The 15,663-nt window shown below is 34.3% G+C and overlaps 1 protein-coding gene across 3 annotated transcripts in view; it reads right to left on the bottom strand.

The window, feature by feature from the left end:
* Window positions 1–15,663, bottom strand: part of LOC112988720 (F-BAR domain only protein 2) — an 86,551-nt gene that overhangs the window by 52,597 nt on the left and 18,291 nt on the right. For all 3 annotated transcript variants that reach the window (XM_064501920.1, XM_064501922.1, XM_064501923.1), the window contains exons 6-8: window positions 15,359–15,463; window positions 9,031–9,129; window positions 7,470–7,566 (exon numbers count right to left, since the gene is read on the bottom strand). In XM_064501920.1, coding sequence (XP_064357990.1) covers window positions 7,470–7,566; window positions 9,031–9,129; window positions 15,359–15,463 — 301 coding nt within the window. The remainder of the gene's footprint in view (window positions 1–7,469; window positions 7,567–9,030; window positions 9,130–15,358; window positions 15,464–15,663) is intronic.

Here is a 15,663-nt window from a genome sequence, read left to right as displayed (position 1 = left end):
ATGCTAGTAACAACTGTTTCAACCACATGTAGAGCCACCATCACTGTGTTATCATACACAGGGCAGCTGAAGAATTCACTATGTTCAATGCACCTAAATTCAATAAATCTGCAGACTGAACTTGGAAAAATTTTGGTTTAAAATGTAACAAGTTTTCCCAAAGAATATTTACAGTTTAAAACCAAAGGAATTTCTGAAATGCAGAAGGATATAAAGTCTTTCAGTAGTCAAAAATTCCTTTTACTGTTATGCTAAAAACCTCCCCCCTCCCAAAAGCCAAACAACTAGAAAAAAATTCTTCAAAACAAATCCATTTCAACATTAAATAAAAAATTTAAATGACAAATGCTATTAATAAAAATAAGAATTTGAAATTTCATTTTTATGTTTGAACATGGGCTTAGGGACAAAAAATATAAGTCTAAAAATCATTTAAGCCATCTCCAGATGGGAGAGTACTTGTCTTAAAGACACAGACCTGTAAGAAAGCATCAAGAAATTTTCATTCCAGGCATTTTTGTAATATTTAACACTTAATTTCTCACATAAATTAGCCCCACAGCAAAAGAAGAGGGAAAACGTCTGTGTAGCTAGCTCATTATGCTACTACTTAGACATTTCCTTCTTTTCCTGCCCTCATACTACTCAGGTAATAGGTCAAGGGGTACCCCACTGCACCTTCACTTGCCAAAAGGCTGAAAAAATCAATATCCATCATTTAAAATGGAATTACTGATGTGGAAGGCCACTGTATGCAGAAGGCCATCTAGCTGATCTATGACAATTAAGAACACAACAAAAAGATACTGAAGACAACGCTGATGAGATTCTGCACTTTGAGAACCATCATGGATGCACAAGGTCAAATTAAGTCCAGTGAGAATTAATTTTCAAATGCCAGAGTAGATATTCTTGTTCAAGCGAAGGGGAGAAAACAAACAACAAAGAGAATGACATACAGATCTGGTTTTACCCAGTGTTCAATTCATTGCAGAAATTGTCCAATGGTAGTTTGTCCTGGTATAAAGTACTACCATATTGCAGCATTACAGTCAATGAAATGGAGTTAATTAGAAGTGTACCTCGGTGCAGTACAACTTATTGACAAGTATAAGAATACTATATGCGCAGTTTAGAATTTATTTCAATTTTATTAGAAAGGTAGAACATACTACAAGATAGATGGTCTGGAGTTTAAGTTCTCTAGTTTAAAACAACATTTTTCCTTAAAAAGCTTTCACGTTAAAAGACTCAAGCTGTTGCTCTACTCTGACTCCAACACTGCAAGTCTACTAAGAAAGAACTACAGTACACATGCTTAAAAAATAAGTTTCTACATCTTTCCAGATGGCCTGCTATAGAGAATATTTCTCTGAATCCCTTGGGCACTGCCAGTGTTGATGAACTAAACGGCATTCCTCAGCTGGCCTTGCACACAGAACATTCACTAAGGGTGGAAATGGGCCTCGAGAAACTGAGACACTTCTGGCTATTTAAGCACCTATTCATAAGTGATGGCAGCATTAAAATATTCAAAATATTTATAGAAAATATAAAGAAAATTATAAGAACATAAAATACTTGTTTTGTTATACTTCCTTGAGGAAAAGAAGCTCAAAGATATCATGCAGAGCTGTTCGAAAATTAGTACTAACTGTTTTGGGTGTTTATTTCTAACTACATTGTTGCTGTTAAGCTTCTTAGAAAAGCATTTTCATAAACCTTATAAACTATTATGTTATCTAACTAACCCAAGGAAAAAACAAATGCCACACCCAGCTCTGTTTCAAGTCTTTCTCTTAAAGCACAGTTTATTATTGAAGCACATAAAAAGCTAGCAGCTTTAATCAAAGCAAGTTTCAATATTCTATGGCCCTTATTTTGTTTCTCAAGCCCGGGGAAAAGGACAAACTTGCTTCTAAAATTCCTTATGACTAATGCAATAGTTCTTAACCCTTTTGGTTTCTTTTATCCTGTTCAAATCATCTTGTAAGTTTATTCATTAGACAGAAGATACACCGTTTAACACAATACACTAATTTAAATAAGGACATTAACACAGAGTAAGCACAACTGTGAATTTATTGCATGCCAGTTACTTTTGCTATAGCTTCCCAGCAGTGGTGCAGCTCACTTCAGTGCTCTTGCATTCACTCTGGAAAAACACATAAGCAGTCCTCCAGAGGCATTCAGGACAGACTAAAATACTCATGTAAACACCTTGAGAATGCCTGATAGCATGCCATAAATTCACACCTGAGCTTTGTACTAACACCCCTAGCATATAAAATATTATCCTAATGAAATAAACAATAATTCAGTTGAATTAAATGAATGAAGAAATCAGCTGCATTAAAGCCTAGATAGAATTTGTTTTTTAAATGCTTACTGAACTGAATCTTTGCTGCTTTACGACTTTTGCTACAGGCAATGCTGGAAGCATTAACAAACTTGCAAATGAATCTAGATTAGATAAGTTTTGATTGCCACCCAAATGGTAAACATAATGTTTTATCAACAGTTTTAAGGCCTGTGAAAACTGGACATTGCTTTCAGCATGAATGCCGTGACTAAATAAACCACTATTTTGTAAGACCTGAAAATATAAACTCTGCTAGGACCCCAGAAACAGAGCTCCGACAGGTGCTCCCTCAGAACAAACAAGGATCACTAGCGCAGTGACAAAGATGCCAGGATGTATTTTTCTGGTATGACCTCTCTTGTGAGGCATTGAAGATTTTGACATTAGCTGTCCTAAGTCATAGATTAATTTCTCAACCCTAGAATACAAAATAGTCTTCCCAAGAGAAGAATTTCAGAATGATTAAAAAAAATGTTCTTCCTGAGTCAGTATCTCCATTTGACACTCATGACCTTAAACTTCCCATGACTGGAGTTACAGGTGCCTTGAGCCAATTTTTCTGCATGGGCAAATAAAGCAAATAGGTTTCAGTAGTCCCAAAAAGCCACAGACAAAACATTTATTTACCAGCACTGACGGTCAATTACTGATCAAATTACCAGTTACTGGTTTTGGCAGAGGGTGGAAAAGGAGACAATAAATCTGTCCTATTCTGAATCCTGTGTGTTATCTGTGGAAGGATACAAGCATCTTGGCACCATTTGATTGAAAAGAACTTATACCCTTGTTCCTAGTATCTAAACAGACAAGGGGGGACAAAATGTTTTACTACACGCAAGAGCCAGTGATGGCTGATCAACGGCAATCATAAACACTGTCAACTACTTCTATTATCATTTAATCCAAGGAGCTGATGGGTTGCAGGCATTAATTTTACAATGCTCTAACGAACCCAAACAACTTCTTGCTCCTCCATAAAGTTCAAGTTTATTGGATGGAGAGTGAGAAGAGACAAGTAGTATTTTCATGGGCTTGCATCTTACTCTCTCATCTTGAATAATGTCTTTGTTTTCTCCTTCAGGACTCTCTCGACTCTATCCACAGTCCAAATTCTAGATGCTTCTACTGGAACAGCTAGAGGAGAACTTGCATGCAACTCATTCCTCTTTGTCAGATTTTCTCTGCCTACTTGCGTGATGAAGAAGGCAGAGTTGCAGTGCAAAACATGCTCTGGATGATTCTGATCGCAGAAGATGGATCCAGACAGCAGAAAACCAATGAAAAAGCCTCTTTTGTATATATAGTGAAAAGATGACCCACTGCCTCTCTTATGCTGAATATACACACAGTATATGTGTCATCTGCAGATAATTGTTTTATTGGAAACTTAAGGAGCCACCAAGGAATTTGGCTTTCCATTGTTGCCTGTATTACAATAAAGTTTTTGTTTTCCTGTTTTTATTTTTTTATTTTTCAAGAAAAGAAGCAAAAATAAGATCAACAATTTAATAAATTACTAACAACCACTAACAATGACATCAGAACAAATTCATTAAAACAAATCCTCTAGATCTGGCTTTTGTTCTTTTTTTAGAAAACAGAAATAATGCAGCACAGCTGAGGCTTATCATTTGGCCTTCATAGCTAGCTTCTGGGTAAACTGTAGTGGGCAAAAACTAATATAGGGACAAATGAGCACAGTTGATTCACACATGAGAGAAGAAAGCACAGTAACCCAGCAGCTAAAAATGGAACATCATTCATGACTAAACCACAGCTATATGGGTATTTGAGAATAGCATTAAATGCATGATATAATATCCTGCTGACTTCAGACAGAAGACCTTGGAAGAACGTGAGATTACAGTTCCTAGCAGTTTGTGCTTTATGCAGCATCAACTTTTCATACTGGAACAAAGGGGAAACCAAATTCTTCATGGATGATTAGAAGATTAAGTAAATAAAGCTAGAAGACATCAGTATGTCACTAATCTGGAATATTCATCATCTCTGCAATTGATTTTACATACATGCTGGGTGGAAGAAACAGACATTTTGCACTATACCATCAGTGAACATTCCAAGGAGCATGGAGCAGTAACTCAACACAAACAGAAAACTGATTCATCTGAAATATGTCAATATATATATGTGGCTAATTGGTTTGCCATCAACTCTGTAGCACCCTATCAGTGATAAAAACATCTTCCAGCTGATGGCATCAAACCTGTTAGCAGACCAAAAAGCAGGAAACATTTAATCTTTACAAACTGTTCTGAGAACATATTAAATTCTGACCTGATGCCTGACTTGAAGGTGTAACATACTAATAGATTAAAGGTAAAGGTATTATTCTTCCAATAATTATCTCAGGCCTTGCCATCTCTCTTTCCATTTTTCAAATCCATTTTTTACATTTGTGATTTTTTTAGTTAAAATTTAAAGATTTGCAATTGCATGTATGTTGCTATTCTTTATGCTGAATATAGCTGAGAAAATAACTGAATATAACTTCTTCACATACTGTATTAATATTAAAAAATTTAAAGACCGTATAAAGTAAATTTAGTAAGAATGAGCTGATAAAGCTAACTAGATAAGTAATTTAGGCAGCAGTTAGAAAAGAGCCATTGGAAAGAAGTCCATAAATGAATTTTTAAAACCTGCAAAGCATTAGTAGTTCAAAGTACTTTATTTGTACTAGAAAAACAGTGTGTTAAACTCTGAAAGCCCCTGTTTATTAGGGGTCTTCAGGTAACATATTAGCCACCAGAGGGAGACCATACAATCTTGTATAAAGGACAAAGAATACAAAGTATAAAGATACACAGAGAGAGGTTTTGAATATGCAGATGAGAGCTTAAGAGATGACAGCTGCCTATATCCAGAAAGCTTTGCTGTTAATTGTTCATAATCCACACAATAAAACAGCCCTCCTACAGTGCTTTCTCTCAAATTCATTCTCATTTTTACAGATGTAAATAAAAGTAAGTGAACTCTAGTTTAAAGTATTATAAATATAGCTAAAATGTACTCAAACTAAAATATACTTTGTTGTGCATTATTCTTCAGTTTATTAATTTGTTCTCCAAATTCAGTACTTCAGAATGCCACCCACCAACTTATTTAGTATTTTAGCCCACAAATAATATGGTAGGAAAAAAGGCTCTAGGAAGCTGAAGGAAGAATGTCTGTATAGTCCTGGGGATTTTTAAAGAATTATCTTCAAAAAGATTCAAGACTGGAATTTTAAGCAACGGTGATGGCCATGAGATATTTTTTCTACTTTCCCTATAGCAAATCAGCTATACTTTATCATTTTTACACACTGAATACTTTTAAGATTTAACTGAGAAGCCTCTTCCGTCTCCATCCTAATGAGTTAATTCACATCTCAGAAAGTCTTCTAGCGTGTTTGCTTCATGAGTTAGAATAACTTGCTATTAAGAACAGTTGTCAACTGCAGAATAGTATTTTTTTAATGAAAAAAAGGCACTCTCCCACACTGCATGTTTTTGCTTCATTCTTAGAGGACGAGTATCTCACTCTGCCTTCTAATTCTTTGTAATTGTCAAAGCTGTAGATCTGATTTTTAAGTTAATAAAGTGAATACAACAAAAGTGGCAACAAAAATTAACATCACAGTGTTTTTATCTCTTATTTTTGAATCTTCACAACTTCTTGTGAATTCATACTCTTTTGCTGCAGAATTTGTCCATATTTTCCCTCAGCACCATGACTACTTTACACTGTTTATATATATACAGTAATGTTACTCCAGAGAAAAATATTCAAAGAGCATACATTTCCACACTAAAAATGGAGTCTTTCCTTAAAATTCTTTGCAGTAGTTTTTAAAATCCTTTGCAACAGTTGTAGGACTGAAGAAATTAAATTTGGTATAAGAAAAGTTTTAATTTGACCCCAGAGAATACAAATGGGATTTGATAAACTCTGTGAAGTAGCAAACAAGCACACAGCCAAGACATCTTGGCATTAGCTAGTCAAAAAGGTGTGAATATTGAATTTTCATGTCTGCTCTATCTTTGGTCCAACTGAGCTTGAATCCCTGAAGCTCATGCTTTTTCCTTCTTACTCGTCATTGAAAAATTGCAAAATTTACAGGAAACATTTAAAAATAGCTTCATACACAATCTTACCTCAGCCCACTCGTGCATCGGCATTATCAGATCACAGAGAGAATAAAAACAATGCCAGATTAAAGAACCTAACAGAGGCATAATAAGATACCCACGAACCTTATTTAACAATTTAGTATTAAGGCTCAAGATCTACCTTGTTATGTTATCCTTGCTCTGAACAACCTATGAGCTTCTGTATTAGAAGGCAGAGATGCTAGGCAGGACTCCCAACTTTAAAAGAAAAGTGATACTGCCTAATTCTTGTAATCGCATACCTAAGTGACCATATACTCATGTCCAAATATTGAAGTGAATCATGTATTTTTCCTGTAATGATAGACACACATACTATTAGATTCTCTTTTTATGACAATCCAGGAAAGTCTTATACACCACACCAACAAGTAGTACTTTCAGAAAGTACTGTAAATTTACTTCTTAGTAAAGAGAAAACAAATAATCTACATATAATCTATTAAAATGCATGATTTTGTATATTAACCAAATAAACTCATATAACTGTTACAACAGTTCTGTAAGCAGCTTTATAGCCATCTGTTCTGAATATATCCATAAACTTCTTCAATAAAATTTGGAGATAAGTTTTATGTATAAGCACATAGCAGAGTAAGCCTGTGAAAGGAACTTAAGTGTGTTCACATATTTCACTGATGAACTAAGCAATACTACAGTTTAAGAGTTTCTTTGAAGGTCTATATACAGGGATTCAGCTCTATAAATTACTATACTTAATGAACACACAAACTACATATATAGAGTAAATTATGTGTTGTTAAATTTTTATGAATCATTTGATATCAAATCTAACAAATGGGAACTTCAGCTTGTAAATATATCGCAAATGTAACACACACAAACAAACAGGGTTTGACCTTGTATTAGGAGTGGAAATTGACACAGTTTTAAAATTAACATTTCCTGTTCTTTTATGTTTAATCTCTTACCAGGTCGTTCTTTGCCAGTTCCTTTTGACTCAGCAAATTTCTGTATTAAACTCTCAACTGTAGTATTTGTCATGTTATTAATAAACTCTTCATGCACCTTAAAAAAAAGAAAAAGGAAGGTAAAACCAGCAACTAAAAGAATGTGATTAGCTTTAGAAAGTGGTTTTCTCTAGGGTTGATCTTCAAAATACTGCCCTCTAAAACATATTAAAGGGCCTACAGAAATCAACAGGCATTTTATCAAGAAAATCCCTTCATCACTTTAACGTTAATAAGTGTGTACACCAGGACAGATACAAAGGAGGAATGAAATAATATATCTTGATGGTTGGTCTAGGATTTACTTCTATTTCTTCTGTCCAAACCACATTTGTATATACAGTTTTCTGAACTTCTAATAGCATGTCCCACTACAATGTTAGAAAGACAGGCAGTCTCTTAAGCCAGCATCAGTAAGGGCGTGAACATTTACCACTGCATTATCACAGTTCACACCTGCTTGAGTAAAAGCATTAGTGTTGTAATGTTTTTGATCTGGCAAAGAAGAAAACATATGCTATTACTAAAAAGTCTTTCCAATAGTGCAGTATAGATATGCTTTAGAAATAAACAGCATGACCCTTGTGATCATCACACACTAACAGAAAACCTCAAAATTAAGTGAGGAGCACAGCGACTCAAATTTTAAGTGTTCACAAATGAAACTACATTTCAATACATCAAAAAATTAAGGACTATTTATAAGGATTATTACTTAAAAAAAAAAAAAACTGCATCTGAAGAGACAATACTCTAAAAGCTTTTTTTAATACTGTTCCTGAAGATCTTTTCTTCACAAAAAACGAAGTGTATTAAAAATTCTGAAACTTTTCAGACTGACCTGATTTTAAGTTTGGTTAAAGAAAAACACAAGTATCCCAGTTGTGTGTGAAATGAGTGCTAAATTAATACCTAGAGAACAGACTTGCAAATAAACTAAAAATTCTTTAAACTGTCAAAACATTATTTTCTGTTTAACACAAAGTTTAACGATTACTCAACCATACTTACTCAGTAAAATTTGTGATATTAAACTTATAAATGTAACAGGGAGCAGTAAAAATTTCAGCTCATGTTGAATTTAGATATTGAAAAAAATTTCCATTACAATGAACAAAATCAGATGATAATCCACTTAATAAGAATTTTCAGAAATTGGTTTGAATAGCAAAAGAGAATTAATACACACAAATAGCATATTAATAATGATGCTTGTAAGTAAAAGATTAAAATGGAAGTTTAGCAGATATTGAAAGCTCCTTCAAATATCTTATAAACAAGTTCAGTACTCATATAATGTTTGATATTTGTAGTGAAAAGACGCAAAGCTGCTTGAAAATCTTGCTTGAATCCCTGGACCATTTCTATTTATCTCCTCCTACTCCCTCCCCCTTTAAAAAGTTACTATTATTTGAAAGATGTGATCTTGTAATTATCACCATACAGTAAGAAATGTTCCATTAAATAGCTCAGAAAAATACATATTATAGTCCAAATAAACAAATATTCATATAAAAATTACCTCTCCTATTTGTAAATGAATTTCTTTTATAGTATTTGACAACGATTCTATAATCTCTTTCATATGAAGAAGGTGTGTTTCTTCGATGTCTTGAAATTTCTGTAAACCAGATATAAGTAATTATTCATACTGAAAACAATCCTTGAAATATTAAATCTTAGATTTTAATTATTAAATATACTAAGCAAAAAATGCAATTACTTTTTCAGATCTTGGTCATGGTAAGAAGTGCTTAAGAAAGGAAGGTTTGGCATTCACAAAGTTACTAAATAAGGTACTTACAAACATAACATCCATTTCGAACTATTCAACTATTGCGGTTTTAAGGAATAATTCAAATTGTTGTGCTTAAAAATCATAAATATCAGCAAATAGTTAACTCAACACTTTAAAATAAGGATTTCTAATGCCTCACATACACAATGTTGTGCTACAGAACATTTTATTTCCAAGGAAAAGTGTTTCTGCTTGCTTGCAGCAGAGGATACTGTAAACAATGATAGCTGTATTTTTACCACTTGACTTACTCTTTAAACTTTTACCTATCTTGTTTTTTCTCCTTATACAAAATCTCACCTATTTGTTCCAAGAGAAAATAGGGATGAAGGGTGTTTAAAAATATCCTTTCCCCGTTACTGAAGATTTTCATCTCCTTTTCTCATCTAATCCCCTAAATCCTATTTGTAGATCTCCTTTGCACCTCCTCCTTAACACTTCCTCCTCCCACTCACAATGCACACATGCCTTCTCTTTTTCTAGTAACCTACATCATTTGCATCTTTAAACATGCTTCATCTGTTTGATCTTTAAACTTTCTGTAAATAGTCTTTGCAGTTACTGTCTGGAATTTGTCCTCCAGCTCCATCCTTCCCAGACTTCCATCTGACACCCATTTTAAAGTCAATTGCAAAGTCCCTGATGACTCCTTCCTAGACAAAGATCAGAACTAATACTCTCCTCACCCTCCTTAACAGTCAACCATAATTTTCCTGAAATCTTGCTCTATGTTTATTCCTGCTCTCTTCTAGTTTTCCTCCTACTTGAGCAAATGCCCTTCAAGTGTCCTTCAGAGCATCACTTAATCCTCTCTTCAATTTTTATAAGGTTCTCTGAGGATCTTCTCTCTACATTTCCCACCTCCTGGTACTCTGATCCACAAACACAAGAACAACTCCATACAAACAAGCCAAATGCCTCTATCTCATGCCTATCTCCTAAACTAAGTTGTTTCTTTTTTCTCGCCGTACTTATATGCCTCTCTAGCCATCAGTCAAGTAGATCAAAATTCTTCTCCAGCAGCCTTTTCTTGATTACAGAGCTTATGATCATCCTCATAATTTTGCAGCCTCTTCTCTGACCTTCCTGCTTTTACTAGTTGCCTGATTATATAAATTACATTATTTTGCTTTCGAAGCTATCTATGGTCCATCTCTATAAAATCTTTTCTCATTCACTATCAATGTGTCAACACCTGTATGCAAGTGACCTTCCAGATTGTTTGCATTACCTAATTTTTAAACTCAACGTGAACTTTTGAGATTATGCCAATGCTGCTTTATGTTTGATTCAAGCTCCATGTAAAAGTCTGCAAAACTGATGTACCATCCTCCTTCGAGCTCTGCTCTATAATGCATATCAAAATGGCTAAGCAACTGTCCATTCAGAGATTTTGTCTAATATGTCAGTTGATATTACCCCCCTACACCCCATTATTGCCTTATTTCTTGTTTTAAGCTTAATATTCAAAGTATTTGAAGCAGAAGCCATCTGGCCTCATCCAGTGCATAACACAAAAGAGTTCTGATCAAAGACTAAGGCTATCTAGGAACTATAATACAAACATTATTCATATCACAGATACAATCATTAAATGTATTGTTTATTTGCACATATGAACAGCATACTTAAGATTAAATTTTTGAAAGATCAGTCTACGTTGAAAAGATGTACTGAAATGAATCTTGATATTAATGACCCAACACAAATGCAAGTCACTTCCTAGCATTTTAAGCTACAATAAAAATGAAAAAATTGTCATCAACAGCATCCTTAGCTGTCCAACTCACTACACACAATTAAAGCAAGCATGCTAATTTTTTAAACACATCTTCCTGTAAGTTTTAAAATGTATACTGTGAAGAGTTCTTACTTTCTTCAACTTTTATTTAAGTGCAAACTGCTCAACAGCAAAGAATTCTAGTCAACTGTCCTCAATTCCAGTTAACACAGAAGACTTTCAAAGGATATTTTAAACACTTTCAGCTATTTGATCCTTTCCAGTGACTGACTGTACTATGCAATTGGAAAAAAAAGAGCTTCTAGCCAGGTGGGATAACTGACATAATGAGACATCATATTTTCCTAACAACTATATAACCACTGCGTAGAAGAACTATAGCTTTTCTCAGAAAATCTTTCAACATGAAGAATGTCATACCAATTTCTGAACAACAGAAAACGAACTATGCTTTTACACTTTATCAAACCAAAACATCCCATGTTTATTGCAGCGTAAGCTACGATTTTTGCAACCCAAGACTAGCCAGATCATGTTTAACAGTTCAACTTCTCAAGTTCATATATCACAAGTCACTTCCTTCTTGATAACTGCAAGCAAGATGGTCAATGACAAAAAAAGAAAAAAATAATGCAAAGAGGAGCTGAAGAGTTAAACTAAGAAAAGAGAACAGCTAAGTGAGGACAGTACTACATGCTTACTCAGAACATAGCCACAGCAGCTCAAGATGTCAGTGTCCTCAGAACAATTATATTTGAACAGCCTAAGATAGGTTTAAGTTCAGCCAACTGATTTTTCACTGAAACAGCTAAGAATGCTCATGTCCATTTATTCTGTTTTCAGAGCTACTAATTTCAAGTGAAATATACCCTAAATTAAGATCATCTACAGTATGTTTGATTTTAAAAGGGTGGGGGGAAGTGGGCTTTCACATTTTCATGAGTTTTGCTATTTTTCCTATGATATCATACATAAAGTAGCAATCCTTCCACCAAACTGTAAATGCAGCTACACCCTTATATTGCAAACAAGTCCCATAGATAGGACTTTCACTGGCATAATTCTAATTTTATTTTCCAATATGAGTAGCTGTGGAATATATTAAAGTCTCCAGCTGTCCATTAACTTGTTAAGTGAAAATACTAAATTTTAAAGTTAAAAGGTTGTTGCAGTTAAGGAACTAAGCACATAAGACAACTGTAGTCTGTAATGAGAGCGAGAGACAATTTTGTACCGTTTTTGTAAAAAACGCCTAAAAGTGTGGTCGGGTTTTCCCAGCTGTAACACATTTGGTATAGTAAAAAGATACTGTCTTTCTCTCTACATCTCAGTCAGGTTTATATACCTAATATCTAATACTTACCTAATAACACAAATAAGAAAACTGAGCAAAAAGCATCTTCATATTCTGTCTCTAAGTACAAAATAAGCTAAATCTCTTCTCATTCTTTTCTGGTAGTGGATTGTTCAGATGGATCTTTTTTTAGCACACAATGAAAAGCCCAGCTAGTTTGCTTGCTGAAAGTCCTTGTATTTTCCTTCAGTAATTCATTGACAATGAAAACCATTTCAAATACTCTTCATGTTTATCTTACATCAGTTCTACACAAGAACTCCTTTTCACATTATTCACAGATTTCTTGCTCACTGGAGACAAGTTTACAGTGCAGTTTAGCAAGGCCAGTTTATTAAAGTTGTATTAGTTAAACATTTTCTTATTGTTTCAGAGGGCAATAAATCAACTGCTACAAAGAGCCTCTTTCTTGCAGTGCAGGGAACAGACAGCAGACAGCTTTTGTGAGACTAAAAGATTAGAGCAACCTGACTGAACTTGTGCTGAAATGGATCAGGAGCATTTACAGGATCTATTTCAATAGGCATTTGGTAACTTCCAGAACAAGCAAAATAACAAACAGGGCAAGAACTTAAATTATTGTAGCTAAATCCGTAAGAGCACAGCTAGATATGATCTGAAAAAAACATCAAAACAGTTCAGTATTTTTCTGGTTCTACTTTATTTCTTAGTATTAAAAGTGGGGGCCTGCAGCAAAAGTCAGGCTGCACTGCAATTTATACATACTACACAGTGATGCAGTTTCCGGAATGTTTATTGAGCAATTACAACAGTTATGCTATCAGGAACACTATAAAACAGTTAACATACTGGATAACAGCAGTATGTGTTCACATCTCAGTGTGCTTCCACCTATTCTTACCAAGGAAGCTTTCCAGGAGGACTGTTACACTTCAGTGGTAGAGATTCTTTTGCTAACATAGTATTATGCTTGTTTCCATCAATTAAGATTTTAAACTAGTACATTCAAATATTTTTAGTTATTTAAAAATACAGTCTAGTCTCAAAATTCTCAGATGATCACAACCACACATACCAGCACCAACGCCTATCAAATTGGCTAGGATAACCAATCCGCAAATATTTCAGGTTACACACGATCCTAAGGAAACAGATATAAATGTATAATGTTGACACCTATTCAAGTGAGTACAGGACACAATGTCACATACTTTAAGCCAGCACTAATGCTTAAAGATGCAAGTCCCCACCCTTGGCTCCACATTGCTGCTTCCTTTGTGTCACCATAAATGCTTGCATGACCTCTTAATAAACCAGACCCAGGAACTGCTCTGGGTTAAATGCCAACTTTTCTTACTACATTGGGTTTATCTGGATTAGTTCTCCAGTGCAGCTCCTCATACTTGACAAAGACAGAGGCATGGCAGGAGGTCAACTGCTGGTTTTGACATTAATACTGACTTAAAATATATATTGAAAAAAACAGTCTCACACATCAGAGATGAGAGACAGAAGTACAACAAACCATATAACCTAGCCCACCATGGTACCTATGAACTTTTCTTGGTGAATTTTTCTCTACAAAGCCTTCCTATTCCAGGGAAGAACTGCAATCAGCATTGTCTTACCCAAAGAAGGCACAGTTACATACTCCACACACACACACAAGCATTTAAAATGACAAATATTTTTAAAACGAGAGAAAAATAATGTATTTAACCAAATTTAACTCAAACGGAAAATAGAAGCATAGGGGGTATAACTCTTCCAACCAGAACCTAGTCAGAATACTGGAAAAAAGATGCCTATTGACACCCTTTCATTAAAGGGTTTACAAGACTCCTAATATAAGTCATTTAAAGCAAGAATTCTGCAGTAGTATCCTTGAGCTCTTTTTTGGCACAAATGCCTGGGGTGGGGGTTTGGTATGTGATACATTTGGTATCCTTTCTGTAACAGCTGTGTTGAAGGTCTATTCAGAGATGAACTAGATCTAGTTCTAGTGAGATTCTGGAAGTAGGAAAGCAGTTTATAGTTTAGGACAGGGTGGCTTTTCACGTCAGCCTACACAATCCCCATGCTGTAAAATCTTCATTCTCACAGAGTTATGAAAAACTGTATTACTAAAGTAGAAGTGGAAAAGTGTTACAAATATGACTGAATACCCCTAAAAGTTTTTCCATAACTAAAAATAATCCTTTGAAACTAAGGAATAACATAAAGAATTTTCAACTAAAAAGAAAATTCTCATCTTGTAAAAGCTTTATTACAAAGAAATAGATACAAATAAATATGCCAAGCAGTCCTCAACTAAATCATTACCACTAAAAAGAAAAAAAGGATGTATTTTACTTTTTTAAAATCTTGAAAGTAAAAAAAAGCTTGCTATTAACGAATTTGGGGAAAAAAAGCTTTAAAATATACAGTGAAGCAGCATATAAAATCATACAGAGAACATGACATCCTCTGGAATACAGATTAAAACATCTTAAAAAAGGGGGGGGGGAATGCACAGAAATCTGAACAGATATAAGGACTTTTGACCACCTCAAATAAACCTTGGGAAGGTGCTTTAACAAGCTGTTACTGAAGCATTTGCTGGAATAATGATGAAAAACCAGAATGGATCCCAATACTAAAACTCCTACCTGAATTCTGCCCCACTTCCAATCCACATGATTTCCCACATTATCACAACACATCTACAATACTTCCAGAAGTTCATTTTGCTTTCTTCCTAAAAATTTCTTCAAAAAGACTTTCTAGAGTGCTAATACTTAAATGGATTATATAGTGACACCATCATTACAATGTATGTGGTCAGTGTTTGCCTTTCAAGCCCCTACTACTTTTGACACTGTAGTTCACATCAGTTTTCAAAGGACATTCTATCTTGAAGTCATTTTCCAAAAGCTTTGATTTCAGATCAAATCTGAATGAGACAATGAAATCTACTGATCTATTTTAAAAGCCAATTCATTTAATATAACACTTACCCGTGCAGTTTCTGTCATTTTCTGTTCAAAATCAGATTTAACCGCAGCGTATTTCTCCACATATAGTTTATAGGTATCTGTAGCTTTTTTCAATTTAACTGCTGCCTATAGAAATTTTAAAAAATGTCAAATATTACACATCCAGTCAGTTCCAATGCTTTTAAAGTCATTAGTCATTAAGCGTATGATGACTTATATAAAAAAAATTCAGGTACATATAAAAACAGTGAAAGGTCGTAACAAAATTTCACAAGCAAATAACTCAGATTCAAGCCTTTAGAGGCATCTATGCAAAGCTGTACATA

The sequence above is a fragment of the Dromaius novaehollandiae genome, chromosome Z (genome assembly GCF_036370855.1).
Source record: "Dromaius novaehollandiae isolate bDroNov1 chromosome Z, bDroNov1.hap1, whole genome shotgun sequence".
Lineage (NCBI taxonomy): Eukaryota > Metazoa > Chordata > Aves > Casuariiformes > Dromaiidae > Dromaius > Dromaius novaehollandiae.
Note: the sequence above shows the minus strand (reverse complement) of the source record. Positions and strands in the feature narration are given on the sequence as shown.